Source organism: Syngnathus leptorhynchus, chromosome 2, assembly GCF_054491065.1.
Source record: "Syngnathus leptorhynchus isolate UIUO chromosome 2, UIUO_Slep, whole genome shotgun sequence".
In the NCBI taxonomy this organism is placed as follows: domain Eukaryota; kingdom Metazoa; phylum Chordata; class Actinopteri; order Syngnathiformes; family Syngnathidae; genus Syngnathus; species Syngnathus leptorhynchus.
The window spans coordinates 6,498,765-6,519,501 of record NC_141196.1 but is presented as its reverse complement, the minus strand read 5'-3'; the positions used below and the strand labels follow the sequence as shown (position 1 = coordinate 6,519,501).

Here is a 20,737-nt window from a genome sequence, read left to right as displayed (position 1 = left end):
GCCCTCCCCTTGAAGTGCCACGCGGCCCTGGCTCAGCCAATCACAGCGCGGCGTTCAAGTAATCCGTTCGCCAAACTTTACTGCTTCTCTCTTGCCCGCCTTGTGTTTTCCGACTTGGGCTCACCAACGTCCTTTTTTTCGCCGCCTGATTTCGCGATGCTATCGGAGCGAAGGGGCAACCTTTCGCTCCATGTTCGGACTCGGGGACGAACGAGGCCGTGGTGAGGAGGAGAAGGTCGGGAAGGACGAGGAAAAGATGTTTGGATGGCGCGTGTCCATCGCGGTGACGCTGGGCCTGCTTTGGTACTTGACCGACTCTGGTCGAACTCTCGCTCAGTATTTTGTTTGCTTCTTCTTTCTTTGCCTTTCTACGCCGCTTTTGCTAGCCAACAGCGGCCGGGAAAGCAGCACGCAAACCGACGACGACCCTTTGCAGGTGAACCAATAAACGCTAATTTACGGTTAGACTTGTGTTGGCAAGTAACGACGTACAATTAGTTGAGTAAAGCAAGACAGAGAAGATGTTGCCAAGTACTCTCGCGATGTTCTTGTACATGTTTTGAACCTAATCGATTTTTAACTTTATCTGTAGAATACAGAACAAGCATAAAAGTAACTTATTCTGTTTTTAAATACAGATACAAGAACTTCATTTAATGATTGATATTTGCATTTTCTGCAATGTACAAGGCAAAGCTCTAGTTTAAGTTGTTTTGTTTATTTTTGAGTATTATGATTTATGTCTTGTTATTGTGGACAAAATGAAAAACAGAACATTTTCAGAAACAAATACTGACATTGGACATGTATCCATAGTTTTCCTTACATGTTTAACTTATTACTAAAAATGTCTTAGGCAAATGGAATATTGAAATCTAGCTCGTAGCCTTCATGACCTTTCATTTTCCCACCTAGGAGTCTCTTGAGCAGTGCTTGAGTAGAGACTTACTAACTTCAGAACATGATGATGACATGGACTCCGGAGGCCGACTGGGCTGCCGCTATCCTAATGTCAAAAAATCTCTACAACACGGTGAGTGGTTTCATGCTGTTTTCCCCAAACTTTATTGATCTGATGTTAAAATTTACATTTGAAAAATCCCACTCAGAAAGTATGCAACTCAAATATTGCCACTCAATTGACTCAAATCCTTTTTTTTTTTTTTTCTTTTCCAAAAGTATTTGAATCAAGGCGGTTGTGGTTGATTCTCTTCTACTTGTGTTATGACAGCAAATGCAGTGTCGTGTTGTGACTTGACACACTTCAAGGAGGTCATGTTACTTTTATTTAGGAGGGGCATCCAGGGGGAAAAACGGGGGAAAACCCCACCTACCTAAAAGATTGATTGTGTTATTGGATAAGCTTGAACAGGAAGTAACATGCCTGCTTTGCATGCTTTCCGGACGTGTTTTTAATAAATGTCTCTTTACGACTCAGCCGCAGCGGAAGTCGTAATTTTGAGTGGGGAAATAATGGCGCTTGTAACCACGATTAGTGTACTCGTAAAAGCAAAACACTTGTAAATTTGGTTTGTTCTTTTGTCCTCATGATGTATTTGTCCGCACGTTGTCTCTGTCATGATTTACAGGGGAAAAAAAAAAAAATCAACTTTTGTTTCATCGATCCACTTTCTATTGAAAGAGTCTAGGATGTGTTTTTTTTTTTTTTTTTTATAAACATTCTCAAAATGCATCATATTCCCAATATTATTTTGCACTTGATTCTTGACCTTTGCTATGCCTTGTTTATTTCCCTTGAGTTTTGTTGTGTGTGCATCTCCGCAGTGTTTCAGTGCGCCTACGCTCGGCTGGTGTTGCCGTGGTACCACGTTCCCGAGCCGTGCGAACGCCAGCCGCTGCGCCGGGCGATGGCCGTGGAATTTGACTCCGTCATCGACAGCATTATCCGGCATACGCGGGTCTTAGACGTGTGCCAAGTGGCGGTGGGCTCCATTCGCATTCTTACACAGCACTTGCATGACGCCAAGCAACCCGACAGGTGAACAGAACCTCATGAGTTAAATTTGGATGGTTTTAAGCATATCCTGACAAGGAAATTTAAACATTTTATCAATGAAGCTCACGTATTAGCGCACAGTGCTACTGACCTTAATATAATTATGTTAAATCGATGAACCCCCCTCCTTCAATAAATATGAATGTAATCTACTGAATTTATGCTACTATATCATTTCAGCATGAACACAGTTTGCGACATTTTTTCTTGGGGCTGTGAAATTTCTGTCATGTAAAATAAGTGCCTTGGGAACACTGCTCAATGGCGAATGGGGCTCCAAATCCCACCAAATTAAAATTCAAGTGCGGCTTGCTGTGCTGGAGGCTGTGCTGTGCATTATTTTACCCTCCCCAAAAAATTATTGCTGCCTCAGCTGCTCTTTGCTCTCAATAACGTGCCTATAAATACCTCCGGATGTTTTACGTTCATGAATAATTTACCACGCTTTATTGGACTTTACCTGCAGTGATAGCTGTTTTCCCGACGAAAAGATGTTTTAAAAGTGGCATGCTGACGATTTAGCACATAGGATTTTTTTGATAAATAGCTTTGCGGGTCAATTATTAATCCGGGGATGCTTTTCACTGAGATCTTGTTTTTCTGGTCAGGGATCTTTTGTTAAGCTGCCGCGCCGAGGAGATGGCGCTGCTCCGCGAGCTCTCGGACGCTCTGGTACGGAACCTGCTGCCTGAGCACCTGTGGGGCCAACAATTGGCCCGTTGTGCTTTGACCGAGATTGTTGCATTGAAGGGTAAGAAAGTGTCTTATAAAAGCACAACATAAAATCTCAATCGTTTGGTCTCGTGCAAGTGTTTTTGCGATTGCACTACATTTACAACAAAAGCCTTTTATGGCCATAATTGAAGAATTATCGCCCAAGTGCAGGCTGCTTCTATTTCTGTTGGCTTGCACCCAAAGAAGTATTGATGAAACATTTATGCCGCATAATTGAGTTGGCAATATCGCGTGGCAAAAACATTAATGTTGTTTCTGTCAGTTGTAATTAGCCGAAGGGGCTCTGATTGATTGGAGGCACTTTAAAAAAAAAAAAAAAAAAAAAATGTGCCATTTGTTTTGGACTGTACAATACATTAGCAGCCGATCATATTGTGTTTTGAATGTGTACAGTCTTTGTGTTGTTTTCAACACAAAATAACAAATAGTCTTTACTTGTATCCCATTTGCTTAATTAAGCTGCAATATGATTCGTTTTTGACACAAGAAAAGACAAATTAAAAATAATACGAGTACTAATCTGCCCACTAGGACTGGCCGATTAATCTTTTATTTTTTGGTCGCTTAAGTTGAGCTTATTGCTCAAAATGATTTTAATTTCTCTGCGTCAGATGTGCGTCCTCACAGATGTACATCGCTTGCACGAACAATGTGGCGGCAAACAAGATAGTCATTTTGCAGAGACTGTTGTGTAACATAACTTAGCTGGTTTGGTAATTATAAACCTTCAAAAGTGGCATTATACTTTTAACACCCTTAAAAAAAAAATATTGCTTCAAAACTTGTTCCGGTGCCACAAATGGATTGCAATCTAGTGGGAAATCACGCCACAGTTAAATTCAGCTTTTTTTTCCACCCTTGTACACAGTTAAGTGTTGGTGGGTGAGTGTTTTTACCCCCCCTCAGGTTTGGGCCTGTTGGTGACATGGCTCTCTGACCCTGACAACTTGAACCAGCTGGTGGTGAGCCAACTTGACAGCGTCTCTGCAAAAAGTTCTACAGAAGAGCTGAGCGCTTCTGACCCGGATCAAGCCTCTCTGACTTCGCAGGAGGACGACAGCGCTCATCTGTGAGTTGCCGCCGTCACTCCACGCACGGCTTGATTCGCTTGGTCGTTCTCATCAGTAGGCGTTTGTGCATACTGACTGCCTTTTCTCTGTGTTTGTAGAAACATAGAAGGAATGGAAGAGTCTACCAGAACCCGGATCAAGGGCAAGGGCAAAGGTCGGTTTCAAGTTGGAAGCTCCATTTTATGTATTTATTCCACAGCTGAAATTTACTGAATAGCTGACAAGGTCACAGAAAAGAGAAGTCAACATTGTTGATTTAAACATCCAAATGTTCAACTAAACCTATTAATTGCATCAAATTAAAGTCTGCCAGGTTTTATTTGACCATAGCTGCACTTTGGAAGTTGGATACAGTTATGACCGTGACTGGGTGAATGCCAAACAGGCACACGCTCACATCATGAATATCCATGAAGACCGAAAAACACAAACTATATTGTGCAGAGCTTACTAAACATTTGTTTTCTAATAGTTTGGAACTATTTCTAATTAGAAATGATGAAATGCTAACAGTAGGTTTGGTAACATTTGTTAAAATGACATCCTGATTACATAAAGACCTTTTGATAGATGAGGCAGGACTAGCACTTTAAGAAAAATGAGAGATACTGTTAAAAAAAAAAAAAGTGCACGCAAGGACACAGTTCAGATAAAATATTCTCCTATATATATTCAGTTGAGTAAACAATAAATGCTACGGTTGTTGGGAATGACAGATGTAAACATCTGCAAGAGCAGGAACTTCTCACAAAGTCATCGACTTGAACCGCTTCTTGGGTTCCCAAACACATTTGAATTGAATTTGTGCCGTTAGCTGCAAATCAAAGTAGCATGGTTGGATGAGAGTGATGGGCAAGTCAGGACAAGGTTGAATTTTATTCCTATTGCAACCTTGAGGAAAAGCATATTTCATTGAAAGGTTGTTTTCAAATTGGAAGATGACTGCGACATCAGGAAGCACAGATGGGCCTCATTTATTCTTATTTGTATTGTGAACACAGAACCGGTTTCATCAGTAGCCGTGTGCTGTTGTCTTTATTTGTGACATGTTTGTACTAGCGGGCCTTTCACGCTTTAATTAGTTTCTCCGTTGTTTGTCCAAGCGGCTAATATCAGCTCGTTTATTTGCCGGCGTCACACCGGCGCGCCACAAACGACACGGAGGAGTGAAATAAAGCAAATAACGATACGCTAGTAATGAGCCTTGCGCATATTTATGCAACACCACCACCCCAAGTTTACATCATGTGGACAAACGAGCGGCCTAATAAGATGGATTTGTATGCACATCATGAGCAAGTTGGATCATTTATCAGGCGTCTTACTGCAAAGTTATGCATCGGAACATATTTGTTGCAAGGTCAAAGAAGAATTTGTTCCGTCTAATCTTTCTAAATCAAAGCACAGGGGGCTGCTTCTGTTTATTCACGTTCACATCTGTCCGCATGTTTTCTAATTTGTGGCTCACTGCTTCTGTCAGGAAACAAGTTAAAGGCGGGCTGGTCCAAATTTGTGGACAAAATGAAGACTAAGAAGGCTAAGAAGAAGAAGATGATAAAAAAGATGGAGCAGGAGTTGGTCATGAGGATCATGGCCGCCCAGGGAGAAGCATCCAACGAAGACGAAGTCAGCAGCCGGGAAGGCTCCGTGCACAGCCAGCACGACTCTGAAAGGGTTGGACCTTCCCCATTCCTTGCTAATCGCTAGTAAAGGACGTTTTAGTTGTGTTAAAGCCCACGTAGGGATGTTTTGGTTTGGTAAAACGCGTCTTGGCTCAATAAATGACGGAAAACACGGATGTAGGACACAATACAGTGGCTAGGGAGTGATTTTGCCATACCAGGCCGACTCATTTTTGATTTGTGGCCAAACCCCATTAGGAGGACAGCGATCTGGAGAACTACCTGACAAGCGTCCAAGAGGACATGATGGAATTCAAGCTGTCTTATGAAATGTGGCGCGTCGGCCGCTGGGCTGTCAGCATCCCTCATGTGAGTTCTAAATATCACCGACAGTCTGGAATGTCCTGCGGGGCCTGTTATTTGTCAGCAGAGGCTCTGTGAATGTTTGTCCTTGAGTAGGTAGATGTGTGGGGGGGTTTCTCAGTCTCTCTCTGTCTCGCTCTCGTTGCAGGCTGAGTGGCAAAATGAGGAGCTAATCTTCATAGTTCACCTGGAGGAGAGGGACAGCCCTGAGAACCTACAGTGGGACATCAAGAAAACCTACACGGATATTATCTATTTCAGAAACAGGTGGCAGGTAAATGGGAATGCTACACATCTCGCTAATCAGATCGTTTGCTTGAAGCCAGTCATTTGAATCAAACCTCAGTTTCAGAACACTTTATTTTTTTTCTAGGACTCCACCAGCTTATCTAGTATTTTGGAGGTCAATGAGCTGGAGGTCAGTGATGAGGCCAAAGAAGAAGCAAAAGTTTCTGTGGAGCACTTTCTTCAGGTGAGATAAAAAAATAAATTAAAAAATCACTTGAAATGTGTTAGTCCTGACTCATGTTTTTATTTTCCTTGCCAGGAATTAATTTCTGACACCCTGATTGGACACACGCAACCAGTGTTTCAGTTCCTCTGTCCACTGGACAAGCTGCTAAATGAAGAGCAGCATTACGGAGGTGTTTGGGGCCTGCTGAGCGGCTTGGCCTACTTCCTGACACCCGGGCAAGAAGACGAAGAGGTAACATTGTTCATTTGAGGTATTTCACGACAACATTGGTTTAGTCTTTGTGACCTTCTCAAATGGACTGCCAATGGACACGTATATAGTCAAAATGTAATCCATAAGCAAACTGCAGAAAAAAAACATTACTGGACCACAAATGTCCAAAATGTTGGTAAGTAATATAAAATAATATTCTCGGTGATATAGTGGGAAATGCAGTTTACTTGCCACCCGTAAAATCAGACTTTATGCAGCTTTATATTGTCAGTCAAGTCCAAATGTCGAGAGTATTTATTGTTTTGTCTGACACCCCCTTCCTGGAATGAGCCGCACTTGAATGCCAGACACTGTTTGATTTGTTCTGAGCAAGGACTAGGCTGCAGCCAAAAGTCATCAAAAAAAGCCGCTCATGCTCGGACAGTATTTTTATGCCGTTTGTTTGTATTGTCCCGCTGAGATCCCACAATGCGCCGCATGCACACAGCAGAGAAGCAGTGAAGGGAATGACGTTAGAGACAAGCAAACAAACAAATATTTTGACGTGCCTGTGGGGGGGGCGTACACGGTGCACCATGTGCTTAAGTAAAAATGCTTTCATCATCAGTTACAATGCTCAGATATTTTATTTGGGATATATTTTTACGGGTAACATGTAGTCTTTATCATAAACAAGCAAACTTTTTTTTTTTTTTATCATATTGGTTTTGTTCAGGAAAAAGTGAGTGTAATAGAAATTACACACCCAAGAGACATTAGGGGAAATTCGAACTCGAATACACTCTGTGGAAATAAGTGAGTGTGTTTTTTTGTTTTGTTTTGTAAGTAATGAAGTGCTTCATCTACTGAGAGGATTGGAAAACCCAAATTGCCTTTAAAGGAGCCCGAAGATGTTATATCAACTTTTTGTCACCCAAAAATGGTGTTCTATTGGTCTGCTGAATTTTTAGAGTGAGGACAAACTCAAGTCTGCTTGTGGACCTAAAACTGGATATTGTCTTTTCAAAACGAGCCACATGCTGCTTGAACCAAAGCTGATTATCTTTCCAGAGCTCGACTCTGCCGAGGGAAACCTCCAATGAAATCCTCACAACAGCAGAAGGATCGGAGACCTTTCGCAGCTCCTCTGAGACGAGCTGCGGCGTTACTGGCGTTTCATATCCCACCATCGTCATCTCCTCGTGCGAGACGCCCGAGAGAGACGTCGAAGAAACCGAAAAGGAACCGCGCCGGTCTTTAGGCTCAGACTCTCCCAGTGGAAGCTGTTCCCAGGAAAAAGGGGAGGATTTTGAGAATCCTTTAGCGCACTTTAAAATGATCCTCAGGGGACTCACCCGATCCAGATCGCAAGACTCTCTGGCCTCTGCCAAAAACAACAGCGACGAGGAGTCGGAGTATGCGCCTGGCTGTAGTCGAGAAGGAGGCCTTCACGGGGAGGATGCCGCCAATGGACCGTCGTGGTTGCATTTCAATGCCAGGTTAGCGAACCCTTAACTAGTTGCTCCACTAATTGGGAGAACAAATTGAGACAGCCAAAAATCTGCCAATAATTGATGCCCCACCTCATGGGGGATTTGGAATTGCACAAGATGGCGGCAAAACACTGAAAACGTGTACCATAAAGCACCAATGGCACCATTTTAAACATATACTTCTAAATATGAAACTAAACTTTCCTTTTTTTGTCATTATTATGCCATAGATTGGACTATTAAGTGTTTTTTTTTTTACCTGTTGTTAAACTACTGTTAGAAGTAAATATAAAATGTTGACTGACTTAGTTGTTTGGCTTCTAAAGGGCTAAAAAGGAGAAGACGAGCCCCAAGGTGTCCTGCGGGAGTACCAAGTCCAAAGGGAAGGAGCAGGTACTCTCGGCTAGGGGGGACGAGCCACAGTGTGCCAGAAGTCAAGGCACCTGGGAGCAGCTGGAGGCCACCAAAGCCATTTTTGATCTGCTCAAAGAAATTTCCGGTTTGTTCCTTTTAATAGGAAAGCCCAGCGACTAAACTGTCAGTCTCGCTTCTTCCACTTGCTCCACTTAACCCCGTTGTTGTCGTCGTCTTCATAGGAAACTCCATTCTCATTAACATATTTGACGCCATTTTGAAACCCGTCATGCCCATTTTGAAAAAGTGAGTGTGGTCTCCACTTCCCCGCTGCTCGCCGTCCCGCCGTCTTCTGACGCCACTGGTCTTTGCAGGAAAGTCAACTCCTTCTTGAACAGAATGAACCCGAGCGAGGAGCAGATGGCGGCGTACATCCAAACTCTGTGCGACAAAGCGTGGCCGCAGACCCCCGCGGCCGCTTCGCCCCCGCCCCCTCGCACAGATGAGGAGAAAAGCGAGACTCGAGAGCGGGCGCACCACCTCATCAGCGCTCGATGTAGGCACCTCGCCTCACTTCAATTTACGCTCTTTCACTCATTCCTCACTTGATAGAGATTTTATATAGTGGACGACAATCGGTAAAGAGACGACTCAAAATCTCTTTCAAGCGATTGATTGGTGTGTAAATGATTGATTGATTCCAATCTGAATGTTCTTCTCTGTTGGTAGATTCGCACTATCTGGTCCTCAAGAAGACGGACATGGAGACTGTTTTCAATCTCTTTCAGGACACTCAGAACAACAAAGCACTTGTTTATGTAAGTAACGTTCACATGTCATTATCCTAGTCTCGAAATTTGGGTTTAGAACAAGGTTAAATGTTTAAAAGTTGAATTTTAATTTTTGATTGGGGTTTTGAAGTTTGTAAGTTGTAAGGATTCAGATGAGGCTTTCAATCGGTTGAGTCTTCCAATGCTAATTACTATCTCTGTTCCAATCAGGAACGCAATGTGGAAGTTTATTGCACATTCTGTTTAGTTTTTTTGTCTTTTTATTTATTTTTTTAGATGCTCTTGTCATTCCTCCTGCGACAATTATTCCCTCATGAGCATTCTATGAATCGGAGTGCTGCCGCCCTGCAGAACGTAACCAACCTCATTGCCTGATCTGTGAAAGTCTTTTTAATGCTGCTTTTTTTTTTTTATATCATGTAAAATTATTTATTGAATGCCCTGAAATGCCTTAGAAACTTTAAGACCGCATCAGTGCCAGTCAACATTTTCTGATTGTATTTACCTCAAAAATCAGCTTTTGTTTGAATTGAATACGTTTTTTTTTGTGATTCATGTTGTTCACCTCAAAGAAGATGTTTCATTTCTTTCACGTTTATATTGTAATATTTGGTGTCACTTTTTCACTTGTCAGTCGTTTGACTTTTTGTATCCTGATCGGCAGGACCTATTTCCACCTCAAGATGTCAATCACATACGCAGAAAACTTGAAAAATGTCAAATGTGAACTTTTTTTTTTTTTTTTTTTAAATGTCAATATTCTCAATGTTTTTAAATAAAAGAAATATTCCACTTTTATGTTTGTTTTTAATCTTGAGATTGATGGTAATCTAGGTGGAAGTGATTACGTAACCTCAGGAAAAGGTCATTGTCACAGTTAAATCGCAATTCAATTAGAATTTGAACCACATCACATTTTTTTGCCACCACTGCCGCCTCTGTTTTGGATGATGAAGAATTCCATTTGACATACCTCATAGTTCAGCAGAAGAAATGTTTTCATTAATTTTGCACTTTTCATAATCATAGGCAATTTCTATCCGGGCAAAAAGTGGAACAATATGAAAAAAAAAAATTGTGCATGAAGTGAGAAAACAACAAACCACCAAAAAAGCATGCATAATAAATGAGCTGAGCATTAGCGGTATTCACGCTTTTTTTTTTTTTCCGGCAAAGGGCAAAACCTATGAGCAGCTCAACGCTTGAATGTTTTTTCAATCCAAGCCACAACAGTTGCGTTCAGCCTTTTTAATTATGGAAATGTATCAGATTAAATTGTGGGATTATTTGGGTTCAGGTCACTAGAGGAAGATTATTAAAAGGAGGTGATTATTCATTTTTGTATTAGTTTTTCTTTTGCCTCTGTGGCCAAGCAGCAAAATTGGAGATCTGAGAGGCTCAAGTGGAAGCCATATGTATATGTTTGTGCATATAATGTTTGGATTTCTTTACATGGGTAGAAATACACACACACAAGGAGGACCAGAGGTGGAATCAAACCCTCATCCTCCTAAGTGTGAGGTGGATGTGCTAACCAGTGCCCCAACGAGCTGCCTGGACCGTGTTGGAAAACAAAATCCAATTAATGAAAATGTATTTTTCATTCCCAGACGCTGACATTTTACAAGTTTCTTCAATGGATGTCTGAGTACATGAAGCACTAAATAGTAACCAAGGACTAAATATGTGCACATGAATGAAGTGGCCTTGGTGGAAGGTGAATTAAATCCATCCAATCCCATTTTTTACTTCTCTTATCCTCATGAGGTCAGCTAGGGGCTGAGCTGGAGCCAATCACAGGAGTGTGCATCATGGAACTTGAAACAGCCATGGGAACCACTGCATTTCCCCATTTTCCTGCAGAAAGGCATTTTTTTTTTTTTTGAATGATCAGGGGAATCTCAAAATAGCATTCGAACAATCTTATGATCCACTGAGAATTAGAGTGAGCTAAGTCAATTTTTTGCCATTTTTAATTAGAGCGCAGGAATGAATAGAATAGAATAGAATAGAATAGAATAAAAATACTGGGCCAAATCGAGGTTTAATTCCAATTCTGACTCCTCAAGCCTTTGCTAGATTGCAGGAGCATAATGGCCGCGGCCGTGAAATCAGGCTTCACCATTCAAAGTTAAAAAGCTCAAAAAGTGCGCTTGGACATTGACAGAATGTGCAGAAAGTAGGTAGTACTTTGGCAGGGGTGCCAAGAAAAAGAGAATGTTATTAAACATCTTTCAGGGAATACTGTTAGATTTAAATTAAAATGGAACTAAATGCAAATGTTGTAGTTACTCCTCCCTGCCTGCGAGTGGCGGTGTAGAAATGAACGACGGCAAATAGACGAGCAAAGTGTTATTCCAACATGTCTGCCCCCTGAAGGAGAGACAGAAACAGAAAAACGAGCATTGGGAAAGCACAGGACGACAAGCAGGTACGTCCTCTACTTCATATTGTCTCTTTTGTGCTGTACTCATCTTGCTTTCTGTTAGTTTAAAGCGTCCGTTGTCGGTTCGTGGATTTGGTTAGTGAACGTCCGTCCGGCGTGTGACGTCCAATGTGACTGAAGCAGCTCGTTGAATTGCAATAGAAAACCTAAACACGAACTTCATCGTGTCTTTCCCAATCAATGTGTTTGCATTTTATCAGAAGGGGCGTGTTGTTTCCTCATTTCTTACACCTATGATGCCCCAATGAATAAGTGTTGTCACGGAGAACGTGCTTGACAATTCTCACACTATATTCAGACAAATTGTCATCACCACCATCAACATATCCTCCCGGGATATTTTATTTTGGTATGCAGTAATCCCTTGCTATATCACGATTCCCCTTTCACGGCCTCGCTGCTTCACGGATTTTTTTTCACAGTGAATTGTGGTATGGCTTCAGATGTAAAGGACTAAAGAGCGAAGTCAGGCCGCAGAGGCGCATTATATAGTACGTACTGATAATTAAAATTATTATTTTACTGTAGTTATCTGGAAGAAAGTGTTTACTTCTCTTTGTTAAACAAATGCTTGGGCCTGAAAACAAAATGTATCCTTTGGTTTCAATGTTATACCTGTAAAATAATGGTAAATTTTTTTTAAAGGTTTCTACTTCACGGATTTCACCTATCACGGGTTATTTTTGGAACGTAACCCCTTCGAAAAACGAGGGATTACTGTATATCTTTTGACTCATTTGAATTACCCTACTACCAGATGTGCTCAGTAGAATACACCCTGAACATTCCAATGATTTTGAATGTGTTTGGGTTGAAAGGCCAAAATGTGTGTTCAATGACTCAGGATCATTAGAGTAAAATGTTGGTGCACAAATTTTTGGCCTCTGTGGCATGTCACATCTGTTTGTGCTTGTATGTGATTTTTGGCTAATACGCTAGCTAATACCATTGATGAGCTTCATCTGCTGGTGGTTTGTTTACTACTGGAACCAGTTATCTATGTAACATTGGTTCATAATTGTGTACATGCTAGATGCACGATGTTGAGTCTTTATCAGCCTCTCAGTTTTAATTGCTTTAACGCCATCTTGTGGACTCTATAGGCAGTTACAACTCCTATTGGGGTTATACAGGTTGATTTTTGCTGTTCGCAGCAGGGCTCGGTTCCAATCCTCTCCAAGTAGCTTATTGAGTAGTACCTCATGTATTGCATTGCGTGCATTGTATGTATTACCACTTGTATTTAATATTTGACTACTTGCTCTACTAGTGTGTAGGATACTAGTGTAGCAAAGAACACTTGTACATTTCAGTTGTTCTCCTTGCAAGCCTAGTCATCCTAATAGTTGACCAGTAACCTATGCAAACACTCACTTGAGCAAAGGGGTGTAGTATAATTCGTCACACATATATGTGATACAATATTGCGTAAAAAAAATAACCAAGGTCCCAGCATTGACCCCTGGGGGACACCAGTGGCATTTATACTTTAAATGTAGATCAATAGAGAGATCAATTCACTCTTTTGTACAGAGATACAACTTTCCAGTGATTTTCCACTGATGACATTTTCCCCAATTTTATTTTTAACAAACACGTAGTATAAAATAAATAAAAACAATGATAAGAAATACTGTTTGTCTTCAAACGGCTTCTCATACCTCTGGGGCTGCTGTCACACGTGGCCTGGTGAAGAAGAACACCTCCAAAGATGGAACTTGATAATGTCAGAGGCTTTGTGTAGCCACGTGTCGCCCCGAGATGACGGATGCCCCTCCAGAGAATTGAATCACTGAAATGGCCTGCTGGATCGCGCTTCATCTTGCGCCATCCTGCTTGAATATGTTCAAGCATAGAGAAATCTCGCTTGCCTCAGTTTCATCTTCATTTTTCCTCTCGACTCCATTCTGCACCTTGTGTAAATCTGCTTCCACGTTTAGGATTAATTCGGCTCATCCTGCCATGCGTCACACGAAGAGGATGAATATATCAGCAACAGGTCCGTCTACCTGACGAAGGCAGTGTGCAGTTGAATTCTGGCTTCTAATGGCGATGCAATCCAAAGAATTAAACTTAAATACCAACATTTTCACTAAATAAACCTGTAATTGTATTTATTGAAAGTCCACTAGCTTAATGCTAAAGTGTTGGGAGAAAACTCAAATCATCTTTCCATATTGAAATGTATGGAAATGCCTTCAATCCATTCCAGCCTGTCCCAAGAAAATCAACAAAAAATATTGAATTTGTATTTTGATGAGAAAAACAACTCTACGATATTGTGATTTATATTTAAAAAAAAAAAAACTTTTTTCTGTGATGTGTCAAATTTAAATGACATTTACTTTTACATGACAGGATTTCAAAGTAATAGTCCCTATCTTTAATTTAACAGTCTGCTTAAAATAATGTGGCAGCGGAGTTTGACACCTAAAATTTGGTGATTTTTTTTTTTAAGAATTATGTTTTATTTGGAAGTGTATTTTCCAGAAAGTTTTGTTTGAACTGCACTTTTTGGTGCATGAAATATTTTGGAGGTTGAACTGAACTTTAGTTTCTCCCTTTGAGAAAAAGGCATGACAGGCACCCGGCGTCATGCTGCTCAGCCACCATAGTTGCTGTTCGTCAAATATGATAGCAGGGGAGGAAATGTAATTCAGAGAAGACAGTAAAGCAAGCAGCTTCCCTAGAGGGATGACGCTTGCATGGCTGATTCAAGTTGCGGGAGTAGGCAGGTGGGGGGTGGGGGGGGAGTCCTTGTTTGAACTCGAGAGGCCCTGATGGGTGCCCAAGTGTTGCTACTGTAGTCAAAACTTTTTGCACAACCCTTGCCGAAGATCCGTGCGCTCCCGAGATGTTTTATTTCTCTGCCGTGGTTTCCTAACAAATAGCAAAGCAAGACAAGTGTAATGTGCAAAAACGACTCTATCTTTTACGATGGCTTTTTGGACCCGAGTGGATGAAATTGAGGGGCGACCTTTGCTAATGTTTTTATGATGCCGCGCTCAAAAGCACCCGTAAAACCAATTTTGTCTCGTGCCAAAATGTCTATTAGTTCAATAGTGCTGCAGTTGCTTTACAAGAGGTGGCGGTTTGCAACTGACAAGATAACAATGTCCTCCCTGACAGCATAGTGGCTGAAATAAGAAATATTTCTCATAGCGATACAGTGAACCGAGGGACCGAAGATGTCTCCGAAAATCACATTTTTGTTTTGCGGATTTTAAAAGAGCTACTATCAGCTGATTATTTGGTCAGGCCACTCATTCAACATAATAGAATTACTGTCTGAATTGATGTGTAAACTGAGATTCACCACATAATCATTATCTTCTGCTCAAAACCTGTGCTGAGCTCCAATCCCGAGGTGACACAACACCACCATCTACAGGGATCTGCTTAGCATTACACCTACCAGCTGAAAATATTTATATGTATTCATAAACAGTGAAGTGAATGAGTTAAAGGCATGAAAAAAATGCTAGGGGGGGGGGGGGGCTGGAACTGAATCACGACATTTTAGTTTATTTCAATGCGGAAAATTGATTTGCCATACGAGTAAACCGAGTTAAGGGGGCTTGGTCGTGGAGCAAATTAAACTCGGTCAAGGTGTACCTCTGCATATTGATGAATGGTAAGTTGAAAGGCGCCAGAGATGGAGGGTAAAAAGCAGGTCTTCTCAACCGACAGCCTTTTGAAGAGTTCCCGGTGTTTGACTGCCCTTTGGCAACCTTCCATCCCATAATCAAAAGCCCAAGCTTGATGAATGCTAACCCAGCGGAGCAGCGGCGTGATGATCTTTAGTATACAAGCGCTTCTCCCTCCATGCCGCCAATCACGAGCCTCCGCTCTATAATATATTCCTCTCTTTGGTCAGTGTGTTAAAAGCTCCTGGCCCCAATTAATAAACACCTGCCCTCTAAGAAAATGTGACTTCCCAGAATCCCTCGCTGCCGGCCAAGGTCCCTGGCCCCTCGCTGACGTCGGTGCTGCCGGCAGACATTTAATAGTCAAGGCTCTCAGTCGTTTATTGTGTCTTCTAATGACATTCAAGAATTTGTGCAAAGATGGGCAGGGACACAGGATTGCTTTTATAATTTTGTTATTTTCCTACCAGTATCCAAGGACAACAGCGTGTGTCTCCAAGGCTTTTTAGCCCTTTCCTCTCCCCCTCCCATCAGCAAGTCTCAAATGTACACTATTATTGTGTTGTGACTCCATCACTCCAGCCATTTTCTCTTGTCTTTAATTCCCTTCAACCAAAATGTGAATAGGAGCTAAGGACAACATTGTGCCACTTTTTCTTACCAGTTCAATAAAATGAATAGCTGAGTGTAAATTGCTTCTTATAGCCATGATTTATTTCAAAAGATAATCCCTCAAGTGGAATTTACTAAGCGGCGATAAAGTAAATGTCCTTGAGAAAAATCCACAACTGTTACCTGACACCGGGAATACACCGAAAATGTATCACTGGCGATAGATAGAAGTGGAAATTTGCAAAATAAAAAGCATGCTGGCTTTGCAAAATAGACCCATAAAAAAGAGAATTCAACGCCGAGATCCGAGTTTAATTTGTTCCATGATCTGTAATTTGACTTACGACCATGACTTATTAAAACACTTGAATCTCAACTCATCTTTCCCCTTTGAAAAAAAACAACAAAAATGTAGAAATGTGAATTTTAATGAAGAGAAAATGACACTCTTTTATATTCTACTTAAAAAAAAATACAGGATTGTCCTAACTAAATAGAATCGAATTGAATAGCGACACGCGTCATTTGAAAATGTACTGTGATGATGTTTGCGCGCGTATGGAAATGTTTAGCTGTCTAACAAGCATTAAACCAATTTTTAAATGGCGAGTCAATAAATCTTGGTCGTGCATCAGCGCTTTTGTCATTATGTACTTTACTTGGCCTCTCACGGAAAGCTAGCATGAAGTGGGTTTGCAAACTCGGATGTTGAACCAGGTTAGCTTAGCGCTGGCTAGCTGGTACGAAAGGATGGATTTAAAATTGGACCAAGAGCAAAAAAATATTTAGTTCATTTAAACAGAAAAATAATTCCAAGTGGTGATTTTGGTTGGGTGGATGATCTCGTAAAAAAAAACAACAAAAACAAAATGGTGTCTTAAAAAAGACGAACCGTGTTATCGTGGGAGTTCACTTTAAAGTACATCAATCATAGATGCCAGATAAATCGAGATGGATTATTCCAGCGATTTCACAGTCACGTTTAGCGAGGGGAAAAAAATCCAACTAATCTATATTTTTAATCTTTAAGGCAGCCTGCATTGATGGGTCTCGTAAACGTTTCATACGATGCGGATGAAACTTCCACAGTGTGAATATTAATGCTGCAGTGCTGCGAAGCAAGTTTTTATTTATTAAGCAGCACAGCTGGTCTCGCCTGCCTCCACACCACTTTCATGTTTTAGCTTTACATTTAAAGTTTGATATCAAACATTAGAATGGGAAAAATCTCTGGGAACACACGCTGAGCACAGTGGTCATCATCTCACCGGCTGGAAATTCTCTTTTCCTTTTTGAGGCAGGGGGGCTATTTTTTTCCGCGTCAGTGACATGTGGATTTCAACCCTGCCTCGACTCCACCGAGGAACCTTGTCGGGGTATCAATCTACTGTTTTTTTTTTTTTTTAATTAAAAAAACAACCATAACCAATCTACGTTTTTTGCAATGATTTGCCTTAATGAAGATGAAAGAGTATGAATATTTGATATCAGGATGTGGTTAGCTAGCAACCAATTCAATTTGCCCAAGGTCACGTTTTAATATTAGCTAATTTAATCAAGCCTATAGTTGCTTGTTTTAACAGATTATAATCGCTCCAAAGGTGGATATCTCCATTATCTGCCATTCATTTGAAATTCTGTTTGTTTTTTTTGTTTTCATTTGTATTTATCTTCATTTCAACTCCTCAATTCTACCTGTTGGTCTTTGATATAATATCAGTTGGTAACCGAGAAGAAATCTGGTTCGGGATTATGCCGACAAGCATCTGTTAGTTTAAAGCATCCCCTTGACTTGTAAATAAAACAACAAATTGACTCTGGTTGGTGGTCTCCTTGAAGAGGATTCCCCCCCCCAAAAAAGTGCCTAATTGCCCAAACAAGACACAGCGGCGGGCCGCACTAGTGCAATTAAGCTCACCGTTTTTAATTACGAGCTGATTAATCTCTTTAAAATGAGGCCTGTCCTTGAATTGCACTGCTTTTCCAATTAGTTTTCCATCAGCAATAGCTTTTACACCCGTGTGAAAAGCCTTTTTGCAATATCGCCTGGCGCTTGTAACAAATGGCTCGTAATAAAAGAGCAACCAGCGGGGCGGGGCGCCTCGGATCGCCGTGCCAAGTATATTGGCGACAGGTGCCGTGTTTCCCCCCAACCGCCACCTCATTTTTGTCGCTTTTATTGACTTGTTTACTTGGATCTTTCTGGCACCGGCGATTTGACAATTGACTGGGGAGGAGGGTTGAATGCTGTGGGAAAATCATTTACATTTTCATTTGGAGGTATAAAAGGAGCCTCCGAAATTCATTAGCAATGTTTCACCTTTGTAAAAAAAATGCAAAAAAAAAAATAGGGTTGAATCATATGTCAATATTTGAGCTGCACTTAGCATTTGACCCTCTGCTGCTTTCTGCGATGTTGAAAAAAAAAAAAAAAACACAATAAAACTTTCTGCCTATCGGCCTCAGCGTTTTTGCGGAAGCACGGCAATACCATTGCAGTCAGGCAACAAGTTTGAATGTCCAAACGTCGTTATGTTCATATTTCCCCACAAAAGGTTCATAAGGTTTGTTGTTTTCACAAATAAATCTAATGAGCTGAAAACAGCTCAAAAGAAAATCGATCGTCTCTCTTGGTTTCTGTTTGAAAAGTCCTGCAGAACTCCGCCTCTACATGTACTCTGTGGGATTGAAAATCTGTCATTTTTTTTGTCAAAACAATGATGAGTAAAAATAGTTCGGTGACTTACTCCGTCTGTTTTGTTAAGAATGGATTGCTGTAACGCTTCGGTGCAGAATAAACCGGTGAGCTCCAAAGATGCAAATAATTCTGGAAGATGATCCAAATTTTTGCTCTTCCGCTGGCTGCGGCAACGTGTCTGAAACATTTCAACCACCTACTGTGTAATTAATTACCTCACCAATTGTATTTATTTATTTATTCATTCATTCTTTTTCCACAGGTGGTAAGGAAAATGGTAGCCCCATAACCCCGCCCCCTTGCGCTCCCCTTAAATACTTAAAAGCCCACCTTGTCTCAAATGCGATTACCTTCATGTGTTGTGGTTTACAGCGTTGTTGTTGTGTGCCACTCAAGGTAATGAGGATCCAACATTGTGTTCAGAAACCCACAAAATGCTCGACACTCTATAGCCAATCTGCTTTGTTGTAACAACAAAGCAGAACAATGTTATTGTTGCAGACACTTTACGTAATGTGCACACATCACTTATTTACTTTGTTTTCTTTTTGCGCAAGTGCTGCTCTTCTTTTTTCCTGCGGGGAGCTTAACGAAAATAAAAGTTTTTTAGAAAAATAAAAAAATACTCTGAGCTGTGAATCCCTCTTTATTGCAAGGGGATAGTTTCAAATCGGTGATACAGAGAGACCGTATCCGAAGAGAACTTTTTCACAGTTAATGCCTTTCCCAACAAGTTATTAAAAAAGAGACTTTTTAAAGTGTTCCTTTTGAGCTGACTTTCTTGCTGTCAACAAAATGGGTGAGTGTCATACAAAAATCACTTTGTGTAACCAAAAAGAAGACTCTCGCCCAAACAGTTCTCCAAATAAATAGTAAAAAGGTGCTCGATTCAAGACAGCTAGCGTTCTTAAAACTGAAATTTAATGGAGAATAGTATGAAAGGTTAAGATCATTCATAAAACTTCAAACCAGCACACAGCAAGAACACATTCAACAGAACACAAAAAAAAAACCCTGCGTATTTCAACACGAAAAAATGTTCAACTAAATAGAATTATGTCCAACAAAAATTTGCTAGCTTAATGCTAACTTTGCGAAAGACTATAGACAGATTAACGGAAATAAGCATCAATGTCACAATAATTATAAAACTTCAACTTTCAACGGATTTGCAGTCATGGACATTTCTATTCATCTACTTGAAATAGGAACGCGCAGCTCTCCGCCAAAATCCGAACCGATACGAATTTTGATGGGTTGCGATACGTTTCAAAGAAGGTTCGACATAAAAGCGCCACTGACATTCAACCCGAGCCACGCAGTCAGCGTCACTCATCGCGTCTCTCAGTCTTTTATCTACAAATAAAAATTATTTTGCCGACAAAAGCCTTTTCTCAGTCTTACGTTGTTTCACGGACTGTCAGTGTATTCCCCGCGATATTCGTATCAATGAAAGCGATGAACCGTTGACGAGCCAAGACAACACCGAAAGGCCTGACGAACAATCGAAAAAAGTAACTCGCCGTCATTAGAAGGACTTGCCATCAAGTCAAGAGTCTCTGTTCACAAAGGGATTTTTCACACCTCCGCTCTTGATAATATGGCGATAATTTATCTGCCGACGTTTCCATCAAGCCCGGTTTGGACAAAGTGCATTAACGCTGCACTTTTGCTTAACCCGGCCGGGAAGTGCCACGGGACTGTCTTATTTCGTTCAGCTTCCTGCCACTTTGATTGGATTGTTCCCCCCCTGCACAACAGCTCTGATTGATGCTTATTTTGTAGCCTTGTAACATGTTTGCCGCGTGGCCTCTATCCTTTTGAATGTAATGTAAATTCCGCCGTGACAAAGCGTGCTCCGCGTGCACTCCAGTTATGTAGGTCACCGCTTCACTCGTCGTGTTGCCTCGTTTCATTTAGCGGCGCATTGAACCCCTCGCTCGCTTTTAGCACTTGCATTCTCAATTGAAGTTGAGAGGTCCCTTTTTTGAGGCCCTTCTCAGGGCGTTCGTTGCCTTTGATTCCAAATAGATTAAAATTGGGTTGAGCCATTAATCGGGTCAGATTGACATGGCAATGTAGCAGAATTCTGTTTGGAAGTTGTACATTTTCATTTTAGTCAGCTGGTTGGCTTTATTTATTTATTTTTTTAAAATTATCACTTATTAAATCACAATATTGAGGAAACCAAAATTCCCAAATCATTCAGCGCTGGAATAAAA

The 20,737-nt window shown here is 41.0% G+C and overlaps 2 protein-coding genes across 2 annotated transcripts in view; both read left to right on the top strand.

Annotated features, from left to right (window-relative positions):
• The first annotated feature begins 35 nt into the window (after positions 1–35).
• LOC147060469 (uncharacterized) lies at positions 36–9,906 on the top strand. Its single transcript, XM_085906305.1, has 17 exons — positions 36–436; positions 916–1,033; positions 1,786–1,999; positions 2,626–2,768; positions 3,659–3,821; positions 3,921–3,976; positions 5,303–5,496; positions 5,703–5,813; positions 5,956–6,081; positions 6,181–6,279; positions 6,355–6,513; positions 7,546–7,973; positions 8,294–8,466; positions 8,564–8,627; positions 8,696–8,877; positions 9,051–9,139; positions 9,389–9,906. Exons 1-17 carry the CDS (start codon positions 191–193, stop codon positions 9,485–9,487), a joined length of 2,664 nt encoding a protein of 887 aa, XP_085762431.1. The 5' UTR covers positions 36–190; the 3' UTR covers positions 9,488–9,906.
• A 1,542-nt stretch (positions 9,907–11,448) lies between these two features.
• mrpl11 (mitochondrial ribosomal protein L11) overlaps positions 11,449–20,737 on the top strand; it is a 33,875-nt gene continuing 24,586 nt past the window's right edge. The window contains exon 1 of the mRNA XM_085905489.1: positions 11,449–11,543. The gene's annotated coding sequence lies outside the window, so the exon portion shown is untranslated. The remainder of the gene's footprint in view (positions 11,544–20,737) is intronic.